A 14,772-nucleotide genomic window follows, 5' to 3' on the forward strand; every position below is an offset into this window, starting at 1 on the left:
GACATCCCCCATGGTCTTCCAGGCTGCCAGAAGGATGTCCGACTGCCAGCTTAGGCCCATTCCCCGAGGGGTCCCAGACTGCGAGAGGGCACACGCCGGGCTGAGGGCCCCCCCCCCCCCCAGTGCACAAATTTTTGTGCACCGGGCCTCTAGTAGTATATATCATCATATATTTTAGAGAACCAAGATGGTGGCATAGGTAAATGCCAGTACTTGCCTCCCACAACCACATCAAAATTACAATTAAAATACAAAACAACCATCATTTAGAACTGCCTGAAATCTGGTGGAATGAAAGTCCTACAGCTATAGAAGTAAAGAAGAAAGTACATCAAGACTGGTAGAAGGGGTGGAGGTGCAGAATGACACTGACATGCAGGGTGTGTGTGTGTGTGTGTGTGTGTGTGTGTTTAATTGGGAGGGATATCTTCACTGCAGAGGCTTCCTGTGAGGCCTGTGAGAATCAAGGGGTCTCAGCACCACACCAGTTTCCCAGCCCAGGGTTCAAGAGCTGGGAAGAGAAGTCCCCATAACTTAGGGCTGTAAAAACCAGCAGGGATTGTGGCTGAGTGACACAGAGGCTGATGGAGCCCCAGGCAGATCCTCTTAGAGGGATGGTACATGACCTTACATGGTCTGCTTCCTCTGAGCAATAGCTGGGGGAGAGCCAGGGACATAGGGGGAGGAACTGGATTGTCCAGCATTGGGGCAGGAACTCGGAGGCTGCTTTCTCCCTGACCATGGTGCTCGCAGGGGTCATTGTTCCTGTGCTGGAGCTCCCCTGTCCCAGAGCAGACTGGCAGCCATATCTGAGTTTTTATCAGCATGGCCCACACTGTTTGTTCCACATTGATGATTTCCTTAGACCCTGCTCCATCCAATCTGCAGTCTAACCTAAGCTGTTTGCAGCAACTTTTCCAGATGAATGGCCTGTCCTGGTTCAGACTTCAGACTTTGCTAAAATCTCTCAAACAAGCATCCCTGGTGTCAGCATGTCCCAAACCTATCAATGAAAAGCTCAAGACCTGGCACTAGCACCAGCCTACCTTGCTTCACAGCTCGACACTTCTAAGTAGCAGCCACCTGCAGATCTCTCTGTAGCTCCTGCCAGGTGACCCCAGGCAGTGGCTGATTTTACACCTCCCTGGAGGCCCTAGAGCCAGTGCACCAGGTGGATAGCTTCAGACCACATCAGATTACAACTCTACATATTCACAAGTGACATACTCAAGGGGGAAGACTCAGTGAGCACCAAAGCCCAAATGAAGCAAGTCCTGTTCCATAAGGGTGTCTCCTGCACAGCAGCTCTTCCACTATAATCACAGCTGACCCTCACAGCCAATTGGCCTGGGGGTCAATTCCTCCCAATGATATAAATAGCAATCAAGGCTTAACCACAGTAAGACAGTGCACACAGCCCAAACAAGGGCACACCTAGAGTGCCCAGCTCAGGTGATGGGTGGGGGGGGAGGGGGGCGGGGCTGATCCATGGGTCCTACAGGATACATACTTCACAAAGCCCCTCTACCAATTCCAAGAGACATAGCAGTTCTACATAATACAAGAAACAAACACAAGGGAAGCAGCCAAAATGTGGATACAAAGAAACATGTCACAAATGAAAGAACAGAAGAAATCTCCAGAAAAGGAACTCGATGAAATGGAAGCAAGCAAACTACTAGGTACAGAGTTCAAAATAATGGTTATAAGGATGCTCAAGGATCTTAATGAGCGCTTCAAGGGACTTTGTGAGAATTTCGAAGATTTTAGTGAGAATTTCAAGGACATTAGGGAGAACATCAAAGAAATGAGAAAGGACCAGTCAGGAACGAAGGATACACTAACAGAAATGAAGAATAATTTATAGGGAATCAACAGTAGAATAGAGTATGCAAAAAATCAAATCAGTGATTGGAATATGAGGAAGCAAAAAACACCCAACCAGAAGAGCAAAAAGAATTTTAAAAATGAAGATAGTATAAGGAGCCACTGGGACTTCAAGTTGTTAACATTTGCATCATGGGGGTGCTAGAAGGAGGAGAGAGAGAGCAAGAGATTGCAAACCTATTTGAAAAAATAATGACAGAAAACTTCCCCTACCTGGTGAGAGAAATAGACATACAAGTCCAGGAAGTTCAGAGAGTCCTAAACAAGAGGAACCCAAAGAGGCCCACACCAAAACACATCATAATTAAAATGCCAAAGGTTAAAGACAAAGAAAATCTTAAAAGGAGCAAGAGAAAAGCAGTTAGTTACCTACGAGGGAGCACTAATAAGACTGTCAGCTGATTTCTCAACCAAAGCTTTGCAGACCAGAAGGGAGTGGCAAGAAATATTCAAAATGATGCCGAAACCGGTTTGGCTCAGTGGATAGAGCGTCGGCCTGCGGACTCAAGGGTCCCGGGTTCGATTCCGGTCAAGGGCATGTACCTGGGTTGCGGGCACATCCCCAGTGGGAGATGTGCAGGAGGCAGCTGATCGATGTTTCTCTCTCATCGATGTTTCTAACTCTCTATCCCTCTCCCTTCCTCTCTGTAAAAAATCAATAAAATATATTTTTTTAAAAAAATGATGACTAGCAAGGACCTACAACCAAGATTACTCTAGCCAGCAAAGCTGTCATTTAGAATTGAAGGTCAAATAAAGAGCTTCACAGGCAAGAAAAAGCTAAAGTTCATCACCACCAAACCAGTATTACATGAAATGTTGAATGTTGAATAAGAATAAGAATAAGAATAAGAATAAGAATGAGGGGGAAGAGGAGGAGGAGGAGGAGGAGGAGGAGGAGGAGGAGGAGGAGGAGGAGGAGGAGGAGGAAGGAAGAGGAGGAGGAAAGAAGAGGAGGAGGAAGAAGGAAGAGGAGGAGGAGGAAGAGGAGGAGGAGGAAGAGGAGAAGAAGATGAAAAATATGAACCAAAAAATGGCAATAGATACTTATCTACCAACAGTTGATAGATATCAAAAAGTCAAAATAAATGAACAAAGAATCTAATGAACAAAATAAACTGATGAATAAAATAGAACCAGAGGCATGGAAACATGAAACAGACTGACGAATCTCAGAAGGAAGGAAAAGATCTTATATGCATGTATATATCACTTATGGACACAGACAATAATGTGGTGAAGGCCTATGGTGGGGTGGGCAAGGGCACAGGGGAGGGGAGAATGTGGGGAAGAAAGGGGGACATTGTAATACTCTCAACAATAATGACTTAAAAAAACATATATTTTACACATGTTCAATACCCTCACTCAGGTGCCAATGCATTCATGAGGAGACGGTACTCTACTTGTGACTTGGTTAGGATCAGAAAGAGATATCAGAAATGGCAAGGCCTGAATAGTAAACTTGCCTAGTAATGTTGCCTTCTGGGACTCGAAAATGCTATGTTCTCCCGCTGTCAGAGGTATCAGGTCCCACAGTCCTGGACTCCCCCAACCCTCTGTCCCTTGTGGAAGCCGCCCAGGGAAAAGCCCACTCTTGCTGCCCTCTCTGCAGAAGGACAGGGGAAGAAGTCGCTGTGGGACTCACTGAACAGGTTATTCCAGGTCACGTTTGCCTTTTCCTCAGACTCCATCGGTTGGAAAACAAGCACCCTGTGCTGGTCAAGGTTTTTCAGCAATTCTTCGCAGTAAAAGGGGATCCCACAGCTTCCCTCCACTAGGTACCTGTAGTGAACACAAGGCAACCTACTTACCTGGAAGAGCCGCCTTTCTAGATGGAACAATATTTGAGTCTTCACAATCACTTGAAAATAATCTCTTCGCAGTCTCAATGGCTTTTCTTTCTTTTGTCTAATTACCTACAGCATTGACCATCTGTCCAAAACCAAAACTATAAAATAAGGGACATCCTCAGTCTTGCTTCCCTTCCTCACCTCATAAATGGCCATTTTCATTAATTTCTGGTTTATATTTTCAATGTTTCTTGCAGAAGCAAGACATCCTCATTAGAAAGAACCTCGGCAGAGACCAGGTGGGCTGCAAACAGCCAGCTAAAGGCGAGGTGTTGTTCGTGTGCTTCAGGGGACACCTGTCAAGCCCCAGGAGGAGGTGACTGAGCGGCTCAGGAGGCACTGACTGAGCGGCTCAGGAGGCATTGACTAGACAGCCAGCACCAGGCCACACCGCTGCCTGCCGAGCAGGACCTCGATTAGGTGCAGGTTGTGGTCTTTCATGTTTACCGTTTTGACTTTGGAGTCACTTGCTCATGACAATGTCCTAAAACTAGATTAGAGTAGAACTCACGTCCAGCAAGATGAAAGGGAAACAAATTGATGTCCCCACGCAGTCTGAGCAGGCACCCCAGGGACTATAACAAGGAAAGGAGGACAGCATCCCTCCTACCAGCCTGTGGGATGGCCCCTTTGAAAGGCGGCCCAGCAAGAACGCTGAAATAGTCACTTTAAGCCGCATCTTAAGGACTCTGGTGAGGTCTGGACCTGCGTAGTGAATGCAGATGCCTTTCAGGACAGAACAGGTTACTCACAAGTCCAGTTCTTTGGGGATGCCCTTGACATTGAGGTCCAGGCAGACCTTGTTGCGGATGTCGCCGGGCTGCACGGCGCCGATGGTGATGTAGGTGGTGTTCCTGTTCTTTATTATGGCGCTGGCAGCTTCACAGGGCACGTCGAGGAACGGAGACAGGGACATGATGATGAAGATAGGGACGTTCTGGATAAGCTTCTCCAGAAAGGCCCAGGAGGTCTTGTCCACAAACTGGGCCTCATCGATGATGAAAATAATCCTTTCCTGTTTCACTGTCTGGACAAGGTACAGAAACAGGAAGACAAATGCTGTGGGACTTCGGGGTTTTATCCACGTGTGGGTCTGCATGAGGACCCCTGGGTTGTGTGGGGCTGAATTAAATATTTTATTCCCAACAAAGCTGAATTCAGATGCCAGTAACTTGGAATTTGTGGCAAATTGGAGAGAGCTGGCTGGAATGGACTCTTACTTGGGCAAATCTTTGTGCAAAGATAATACAAATTTGTAGGGGAGATGGGACTGTGGCCCAGTAAAAGCACCCATTCCATAAAATAAGCATCTTTTACTACAAGTCATTTTAATCTATTGGAAAATGAAGCCTCTCGGGGATATCGACTCACCGGCTGCACGCACCGGCCACAAGCACCAGCCACACGCACCGGCCACACGCACTGGCCAAAAGCACGGGGCTGGGTGCTGCAGAGGCTGCGCTCGAGGCAGCAGAGCCAGTCCTGCACGCCGGCACCTGCTGCTGCTCCAGCTGGAACTCTGCGTGGGTCACACTAAAGACAGATCCCATAACCCTCTTCTGTGCAGACTTTCCCTGCCTGGTCTGCATTATTTATTTGCTCACTAGCATCGATTGGGTACCTGTGAGGGTCAGGCGCCATCTAGGTGCTGGGGCACAAGTTAGAGTCAGCCCTCGCCTCGTGGGCCCTCATTTCTGCCTGGGAGGGATGTCGGGACAAACCTGCCCCCCTCTCACAATCCCAAGCTGCCCCTCTCACTGCCCTAAGCTGCCCCCCCGTCACCGTCCCAGGCTGCCCCCCTCTCACCGCCCCAGGCTGGGTTAGCTTCTTGTGGTTCCTTGTGAGAAGAGATGAGGTTATCCATTCTTCTCCTCTATGTTTTTAATAAAAGCAGCAGCCCTAGACAGTTTGGCTTAGTGGATAGAGCGTTGGCCTGCAGACTGAAAGGTCTCAGGTTTGATTCTGGTCAGGTTAAGAGCACAGGCCCGAGTTGCGGGCTGGATCCTCAGTAGCGGGTATGTAGGAGGCAGCCAGTCAATGATTCTTTCTCATCATTGATGTTTCTATTTTTCTCTCCCTCTCCCTTCCTCTCTGAAATTAACACCTATAATAATAAAAGCATAATATGCTAGTTAGACTGGAAGACCTTCCGGACGAAGCCGGGACCCGAGGGAAGCCCAGGCCCCGGGTGCCAGAGGGCAGTCGGTGCCGGCAGCCTGGGGCAGGAAGGCCTACTCTTGCACGAATTTCATGCATTGGGCCTCTAGTCTATATATAATCAGCAAAGGCTACTTTAACACTTCAGATCTCCCAGACATTCATATTGAGTATTATAACCTGCCTTGTAGCACACACGTAAGAAGTTTACTCTGACAGCCCTTCACTGACCCAGAGAAATTTAATTAATGGTGGTGTCAGTGTTATCTGTGAACCGAGGAGAGTAGAGTAGGAAACAAAACAGCATGAATTTGAGAGTCCATCACTGGCCCCAGTTCTTCAATTTTAAAGCGAGGACAGTGTATTGGATTCTCTAATGTGAGTAGAAGCAGCATGGATGCTATGCCCACGCTCTTCACATAAACTAACTGGCTGAGTCCTCAGAACGCTCAGGGGAGGTGGTACTGCTGAGTGTCCTTAGGCACAGGTTAAATTCAGACAGGTTAGGTGACCTGCCAAGGCCACAGAGCAGCGGTTCTCAACCTGTGGGTCGCGACCCCTTTGGCAGTCCAATGACCGTTTCACAGGGGTCATCTAAGACCATCCTGCATATCAGATATTTACATTATGATTCATAACAATAGCAAGATTACAGTTATGAAGTAGCAACGAAAATAATTTTATGGTTGGGTCACAACATGAGGAACTGTATTTAAAGGGCCAGAAGGTTGAGAACCACTGCCACAGAGTAACCGATACAAAGATTGTCATCACAGCCTACAGTGAAAGCACATCTTTAGTGGTAGTTTCCAAACTAAACTGCGCATTAGAACCAATTGAGAAGTTTTAAAACAAAGGCACAAAGCTGAACAGATCCCTAAGCCCAACCCAAGCCCTGCTGGATCTTTGGGGGTAGGACTCGTAGATCTGTCTTTTCTAAGAAGCTTCCTGGATACTGGTGATGTACCTGGTCCAAAGTCTGGTGTCAGAAACTACCCAGACTGCCTAGCTTATTTGCCTGGATAGAGAAGGGGGGTGTTGAATTGTAAACCTGATTCAATGCCACATGTATTCTATGCTAGTGATCAGTTATTATGTGCCAAAAACAATGCTGGCCAATAGTGCTGTAGCCATGAGCAAGAGACTCCCGTCCCTAGAGGCTCACAAACACAGTGGGGAAAGTTCAACCAGAAATATGTTCAAAGTGCCACAGAAGCAGGTAGAAGAGGCGTTAGTCATGCCTAGTGATTTGGGAAGTTCTCACCAAAGAGGTGACACTGAAGGATGAGTAGCATTTCTCCAGGTTAAAATATATATATTGGTTTTTATATTGGTTTTTATCTCATTAGCAATGGGAATTACTCAGAGAGTATGAAGTGTATATTATTGGATTTGCATATACTCTGGCACTTATATGGAGGATGAATTGGGGTGAAAGAGGTGTGAGGTGCAGAGATTGGTTGGAAAGCTATGACAATGGTCCAGAAGGAGCCTGATACAGCGGGGGGCAGAGCATGGGGGATTCCAGAGACCACCCAACGGAGAAATAGGAGGACCCAGCAACTGAGTAGACGTGTGGATGTGGCAACTGGTTAGGAGGGGAGCAAAGAGGAAAGGAGTAAACGATGCATGAATGAATTTACCATGAGCTAATCAAGGATCGGGATCAGAATGAGGAAGAAAGGGCATTGGAGTAGGAAACAAATAAATTTACTACTAGCCACTGAAATGAGTGGGAGTTACTACATCCTTGTGTAATATATGTCCTTGGAAATGCGGTCTGGTACTTGTGAGAGTGGTGGGAACTGGAATATAGATTTGGTGACCATCAACATACAGAGAGCGCTAACACTGGTTGAGTGTTTCATTTCAGCCTTACAACCCTGGGACTAGGTACGACTGTTTCTCCATTTTACACGTGCATAGGCAGGTTAAGTCACTTGTTTGAGGTTCCACCCTTGGTAGTCTGCTGCAGAGGCTACATACAAGCCACTCACATGTACTGCATCTCTTACAGATGGGAAACCAAGGGGGTAGTTTTAAGGAGAGGCCACACTCCCAGGAATAATGTTAAGGAACTATGTTCAAGTTTAGCATAATCTGAACTCACAGCCTGGGGCAGTGAGAGGGGGGCAGCCTGGGGCTACGTTCTAAATGGACTCTGAGCTCAAAGTTTGGAAGGATGGAGGAGAAAGAAAAACTTTAGGATACCAGGTTTCCCACAATTCAAAGCTTCCTGCCCCTCAGGTCGCCCAGCTCTGTGATGCGATGCCCAGTTTTCCTCCCCCCATTACTCGACCCGCAGATGTTCTTACTTTCTCCAAGATCTTCATAAACAATGCTTCCAGCTGCTTTTGCTTTCTCAAGATGCTCATCTTGGACACCTCTCGTGAGGTAGGGAACTGTGTGAAGAATAATTCGAACATTAACGATGGGAAACAGCAAAGGGGGCCACTAGCTGTGTGACTTTGGGCAAATCACTTCACTGTTATGTGCCTTCAAATCCTCATGTGTTAGATAATCCATAATGTCCTCTCCAGCTTTAATACCCTTTGTCACTGGATCTAGTAGATACAGGAACGAACAGGGCACACTCGGTCCTGCACTGGCAGGCACCGTTGGAGCAGAGGCGTGGGCTAGGATTGCACAGCTTTGATAGAAAGGCGAAGAAAAAAGAACCAACAGGTAGCATTTGGATTTTCTTGAGTGTGACATTTCTAGACACCTCCACTATGTCTCAGTAAGGGGAATGCCATTCAGGGAAGATTGGGAGGCACTTCCTCACCACACAGATTCTCCAGGTGAGAACAGAAAAGGGTATCACAAGTCAAAGAGATGCCAGGTCACAAAGAATCGGTGAAGAATTGCTTCACCTGCCCCATCACTATTCCTTGAGGAAGTCTTACACTAGGTAGTTACCTGGACATGGAAAATGTCATTAAAGATACAATGGAATTTCTCATCCAACAGTGTCTTGACTTTATTTTCAATGTTGGTCTGTCGTTCCTTGTAGTGTTTACAAGCATCCAGACCTAAGACATTGGCCATGAGTATCTGGATGGTATAAAAAGTTTGATGGAAGCTGATCTTAGTCAAGGCAATAGCAATAGTCCTGTTTATAAGAAAGTCAAGAATCAGAAGAGAGTTTTAAAATATATACATATTTTAAATATGTTTCTATTGATTTCAGAGAGAGGAAGGGAGAGAGAGATAAAAACATCAATGAGGAAAGAGAATCATTGATCGGCTGCCTCCTACATGTCCCCCTCTCCCCACAATCAGGGCATGTGTCCTGATCAGGAATTGAACCGAACTGTGACCTCCTGGTTCAGGGGTCAGAGCTTAAATATATTTTAGGAAATTAATAAAGGTTGAAGGCAAGCTCTGACTCTTCATATTCAGTTGTCCTACCAGCAACTCCCTAAGCGATCTGCAAGCCTTTCTTAATTCTGCTTCAGATACTCGGCCTGATCCACTGGGTTCCTAAGCCCAGGTCGGTTCGCCTTCTTCCCCAGGCCTACCACCTCCACCTTGATGCATGCCCTCATCCTCTCACCAGTGCTACCCAGTGGCATGCCTCTTGCCCTGCCTGGCATCATGACACTGAATGCATTATATTCACAGAGGCTATTGTTTCTAGATAGATGCAAATCTTCTCTCCCACTTAGGATTTTTCTGTGGCTCCCATCCTCGAAGGCAGTGGTTCTCAACCTTCCTAATGCCACGACCCTTTAATACAGTTCCTCATGTTGTGGTGACCCCCAATTTCATTGTTACAAATTAAACATAATTAAAGCATAGTGATTAATCACAAAAACAATATGTAATTATATATGTGTTTTCCGATGGTCTTAGGCGACCCCTGTGAAAGGGTCGTTCGACTCCCAAAGGGGTCGCGACCCACAGGTTGAGAACCGCTGCTCTAAGGGGTAGGTCTGGACTCCTCTCTGTGACATACAAGACTCTCCAAGGCCTCATATGTGCTTTCTTGCCACTCTGTTCAGCAGCCTATCCTCCACCACTAACAGACAGCACAGGACCATCTACTCTCTCCAGGCCTTCGCTTCCGTGTCTCCCCAGCTGGAGTGTGATCACGTCCCACAGCGCCTCCCAGTCCTCGCTTCCCGCTCATCTGTGCATCTCAGTTCAGGTGCAGCCTCCTGCACTCTTCCCTGATGTCCCAAGTTTGGGTCACACAGGCCTCTCCCTCAGCTCCCACCACACTCCCTAGGATGCCTCTGTCATTGTCCTTTCCACATCCCATTTCTATTGTCATCTCTCTTCTGTGAGAGCTCCCACAGGGCGGGAGTCAGATGTCCTTCATCTTCGGGGCATCGGCACTTGTTATGGGTTGACTCACGCCCCACCCAAATCCATATGCTGAGTCTTAACCTCCGTACCTCACAATGTGACCTTGTTTGGCAACAGGGTCATTGTAGATGTAATGAAATTAAGACAAGGTCCGGCTGGAGTAGGGTGGACCCCTAATCCAATATGACTGTGTCTTTATAAGGGGAAATTTGGAGACAGGGAGAATATCATGCGACGATGAAGGCAGAGGTTGGGGTGATGTTTCCATAAGCCAAGGAACACCAATAATTGCACCAGAAGCCAGGGGAGAAGCACAGACAGGTTGTCCCTCATGGCTCTCAGAAGGAACCGACCCTGCTGACACCTTGCTCTCAGACTTCCAGCTTCCAGTAACGAGAGGATAGACTTCTGTTGATGAGCCACCCAGTTTGTGGTACTTTGTTACAGCAGCTCTCGCAAGTGGAGACAGAACTTAACAGTTCCTGAAGCATAGTAGTAACTCAGTAGTAACTCAGTAATGGAATGAATGTCTTCTGATTGTTATGAATTATCTCCTTAACAATGTTAAAGATATTTTAAAACAGGCCTCTCTCAGGCCTGACATTAAAAAGAGTAGAAGTACAGCTAGAAATAATGTAAGGCCACTAAGCATTTTCCCCTTAAAGCCTTCAGGTTGGGTGGTGGAAGCAGTGAGACCTCGGCATGTGGTCACCATCACTGCTACTGAACCCCATGCTGACCACAGTGAGGGTACTCGATGGGTTGTCCCACAGAGAGCCCTCATGACATTCACGCTATGAGAGGAGGCAAGCAGTATGAGGTCAATACACTAGCTTTGCCTTCCCAAGGAAAATTCAGAGGCCTGTCATTGTCGCTCCCACTCCTGGACAGAGCTGAATGGTGTGAACCCGTGACTGTCAGCCGGCTGGATAAATGTATGCGCTCGTCCTGCACACCCACCCTAGCCTGGTCTCCACCTCTTCCAGCTGCTCTCCACCTGCCTGCACACTGGCCTTAACCAGGAAGCTCTAACATATGATATCCAAGCTCCACCTGGCATGCAATCAGGGTCTCTGGGGGTCGGCAGGCTTCTCATTGTCTTGGTTCAATATGATTATCATTATTTATTTATTTAGCACAAGGGTGCATGGCACCCGTAATGGACAGGTGGTGTGTAGTTTACATGATGCAAATTATATAAAGGAGAGGGACTTTAAAAGAGGTGAAACTTTTAAGGACATCAGGATTCTCTGGGTGGACAAGAAATAAACGGTCATCGCCAGACACTCACCTGTGGTTCTCACCTTGGGACAGGTACTCAATCTCCATGAGTATCTGGCTTTTTCCGTAGCCCGACAAGCCTTCGTACATGAGGATGCGGCTGCAGTTGGACATCAGAAATTCCTTCATATTGCACCTAAAGTATTTCAGCTCCTTCTCACGTCCTGTCATTTTTATTTTTTTAAAAAGAGAGCGAACCCAGTCAAGATAAAATAGTGGAGAGACATAAGAAGCACATAGTGACACGACACCTAAGGAGACCTTTGGGATTTCCAGGGCATCGTTCATGGACTCTCGTGAGGTTCTGCACACTTTGAAATGTTTTAACATCTTTTTCTAGAGCTTTCCAGTTGTGACTCCCAATAATGCACATTATATATGCGACTCTTATAATGCGCATTAAAACGTCCATTGAATTTTAGTGCAGGATAGTGAGGTGCGCTGGAATCGCACAGCCAGGAATGAAACCAGGGATCGCTGACTTCAGTTCTTGTTTTCCCTCCCTTTTCCTTTTTTTCCTATAACACAGTGGAAGTCATCTAAAGATTATTACACTAGGAACTACATTTATTATAGTTAGGGTTTCTATATTGAATGATTATGGATAGAATATTTTATTTCCAATAATTTATTTCCAATCTGCGAAGGAAACTTGCTCTCTGTGAGTGAGAAATTATACTTATCTCAGGGCTACTAGAAGCATTATCAGTGATAAGAAAACTCAACTTACTTTAAAAAAGCATGTAGACTTATTCCTAAGAACAACCCAAATTTTTAGTAAAAATAAATGTTAGGGTTTTTTATTCTTAATGTAACAAATGTTCACTGTAGAAAGTATGGAAAATGTAGAAAAGAAAAAGAAGAAAATTGAAGTCAGCTTGGGTTGCAGCCCTGTCACTATTACTTGGTGTGTTTTTACATATATGTAACGGGGTGCCCAGATTAAAATCTGAAAGTCGGCCACAGCCTTTGAAACCTGGACGGGAAGGAACAGGCAGGACTGAAATGCCAAGGGAGCGAGCACAACCTGTCAAAAGAGCTGAAGGCTCATTTGGGGCCAAACCTTTTCTGGCCAGCTCCCTGTGGAAGGCCAGTCTTGTTTTCCATTGATTAACAGAAGGCACGTGTAATTATATGATACATCATTTCATCAACATGATTTTTTAAAACGGCCTAAGAAATGGAGGGTGTCAGGGTCTTTGGGGGGAGGGTGTCAGGGTCTTTGCGGGGAGGAGGGTGTCAGGGCCTTTGGGAGAGGAAGGTGTCAGGGTCATTGGGGGAGGAAGGGTGTCAGAGTCTTTGGGGAGGAGGGTGTCAGGGTCTTTGTGGGGAGGGAGAGACCAAGCACGTGGGGTGCGAGAGACCAAGCACGTGGGGTGTCCTGAACACTGCTCTTTTTCTTAGTTGGCCTGGATAGTGATCAGGGGTTCGTTGGTGATAATTGGCGCACTGTTCTGCATGTGTTGTTATAGTTCACTAGGGGAGTTTAGAAATCAAGGCCCACTACCTACCGAGCAGAGGGTAAGCCTCATTCCTGTTGCAGATGAGGTAGGCCATACCAAACATGCTGAGGAGAAGAACAGAGATGTTAGAGTCACAGCAGGGCGGGCTGAGAGCAGGCTGCTTGGTCCCAGGGAGCCTCCTTTCTAGTCTCTAACTGACTGCCCCTGGCTCACGGGCTGCAGATGCCAAGAGGAGGAGAAAGAGGTGTTCTTACCTGGCGATAGAGTCCAAGCGACTTACAGCCGCCTTCATCTCAGCCCCGGGGACCTTGTTCAATAAGTGCTTGCAGAGTCTGTCCCCGCTCACCTTTGTTGAGCACATGCCACGTGCCTGGCAGTTTTGAGTACTTTACATATATCATTTCCTTTGCTCCTGACAAAACCTTACTAAGGAGATACTATGATTATGTCCATTTACAAGTGAGGAAATGGAGGTGCAGAGAGTGTATCTTGCCCAAGGTCCCGTGTCTGGTGGTGACTAGGCAGGGCACTCATGCCTGATCACTGCATATTCTCTCTTGAAGGAGCCTTTTGGTTAAACAGCGCATTCCTGGTCTCTATGTCGTACTACGTGGTTCCGCCTGGTATAGCAACAGCAATCTCCCATGGGAGGTCCTGTTCATATTTGTATGTGTATTTCTACACTCTTTTTTAAAAATATGATTTTTAAAAAATTATTGATTTCAGAGAGAGGAAGGGAGAGGGATAGAAACATTGATGATGAGAGACAATCATTGATCGGCTGCCTCCTACATGCCTCCTACTTGGGATTGAGTCCCTGCAACCCTACCACCCAGGCACGTGTCCTGACCAGGAATCAAACCGTAACCTCCTTGTTCATGGGCCAACACCCACCACTGAACCACACTGGCTGGGCTCCACACTCTTATTTGCAGAGATGGTGGAGGAAAATCACGAAGTGGCAGGCTCTGGGGTCCGGCAGTCTGGGCTTCTGTGGCAGGCTGACCTCTGCAGTATCTGTGCCCTCTGCTAGGTAACGTGCAGTGCCCTCCCCACTCTGGGCTCGGCCGTGTGAATGTTTCAGCCAACAAGATGCCAGCAAACACGACACCGAGGCTTGAAAAATGCTTGCGCCTTGGGCTCTCTCTCTTGCTCTTCTGATATGGCCGAGACAGTGGGAGAGGACGAGACACCTAGAGCCGAATTGTCCCATTTATGCCAATCAAACTGCCCACTTATCCCACCTGCGGTCCTCCTGGGTCTGCCAACAACCTGCTAAACCCCAGGCACGTGAGAAGCTGAGGCTAGCTGAGCTGAGTCCAGCCCAGGTCAGTTGAAGCCACTTCTCTGTAAGGTCAGTCAATGTGTGCTGTACCCACGAGCTTTTGTGGTTGCTAAAGAAGCGGCATTGCTGTGGCACGCTGAACCTGGTCTCCACTGCTCACTAGATTTGTGACCATGAACAAGTCATTTAACATCTTTGAGCCTTAGTTTTAAAATTTGTAAAATGGAGAAAATAATAGTTTCTATCTGATATGGTTGATATTAGGAATACATTATAGCCTGGCCAGTGTGGCTCCATGCTTAGATAGCTGGCCCACGCACTGAAGAGTCGTGGGTTTGACTCCCGGTCAAGGGCATGTATCTGGGTTGCAAGTTTGATCCCTGTTCCTACTCAGGACACGTGCGGGAGGCAACCAATCAATGTGTCTCTCTCACATTGATGTCTCTCTCTTTCTCTCTCTTCCTCCCTCCCTCCCTTCAACTCTATATAAAATCAATGGGAAAAGATCCTCAGGTGAGGATTAAAAAAAAGAAAG

The 14,772-nt window shown here is 47.0% G+C and overlaps 1 protein-coding gene across 1 annotated transcript in view; it reads right to left on the minus strand.

Moving 5' to 3' along the window:
* The window catches only part of ADCY10 (adenylate cyclase 10), a 56,250-nt gene that overhangs the window by 21,714 nt on the left and 19,764 nt on the right, over positions 1 to 14,772 (minus strand). The window contains exons 12-17 of the mRNA XM_023763265.1: positions 13,001 to 13,056; positions 11,500 to 11,653; positions 8,817 to 9,009; positions 8,213 to 8,299; positions 4,493 to 4,767; positions 3,536 to 3,672 (exon numbers count right to left, since the gene is read on the minus strand). Of these exons, the coding sequence (XP_023619033.1) occupies positions 3,536 to 3,672; positions 4,493 to 4,767; positions 8,213 to 8,299; positions 8,817 to 9,009; positions 11,500 to 11,653; positions 13,001 to 13,056 (902 nt within the window). The remainder of the gene's footprint in view (positions 1 to 3,535; positions 3,673 to 4,492; positions 4,768 to 8,212; positions 8,300 to 8,816; positions 9,010 to 11,499; positions 11,654 to 13,000; positions 13,057 to 14,772) is intronic.

Source organism: Myotis lucifugus, unplaced genomic scaffold (genome assembly GCF_000147115.1).
Source record: "Myotis lucifugus unplaced genomic scaffold, Myoluc2.0 scaffold_279, whole genome shotgun sequence".
In the NCBI taxonomy this organism is placed as follows: domain Eukaryota; kingdom Metazoa; phylum Chordata; class Mammalia; order Chiroptera; family Vespertilionidae; genus Myotis; species Myotis lucifugus.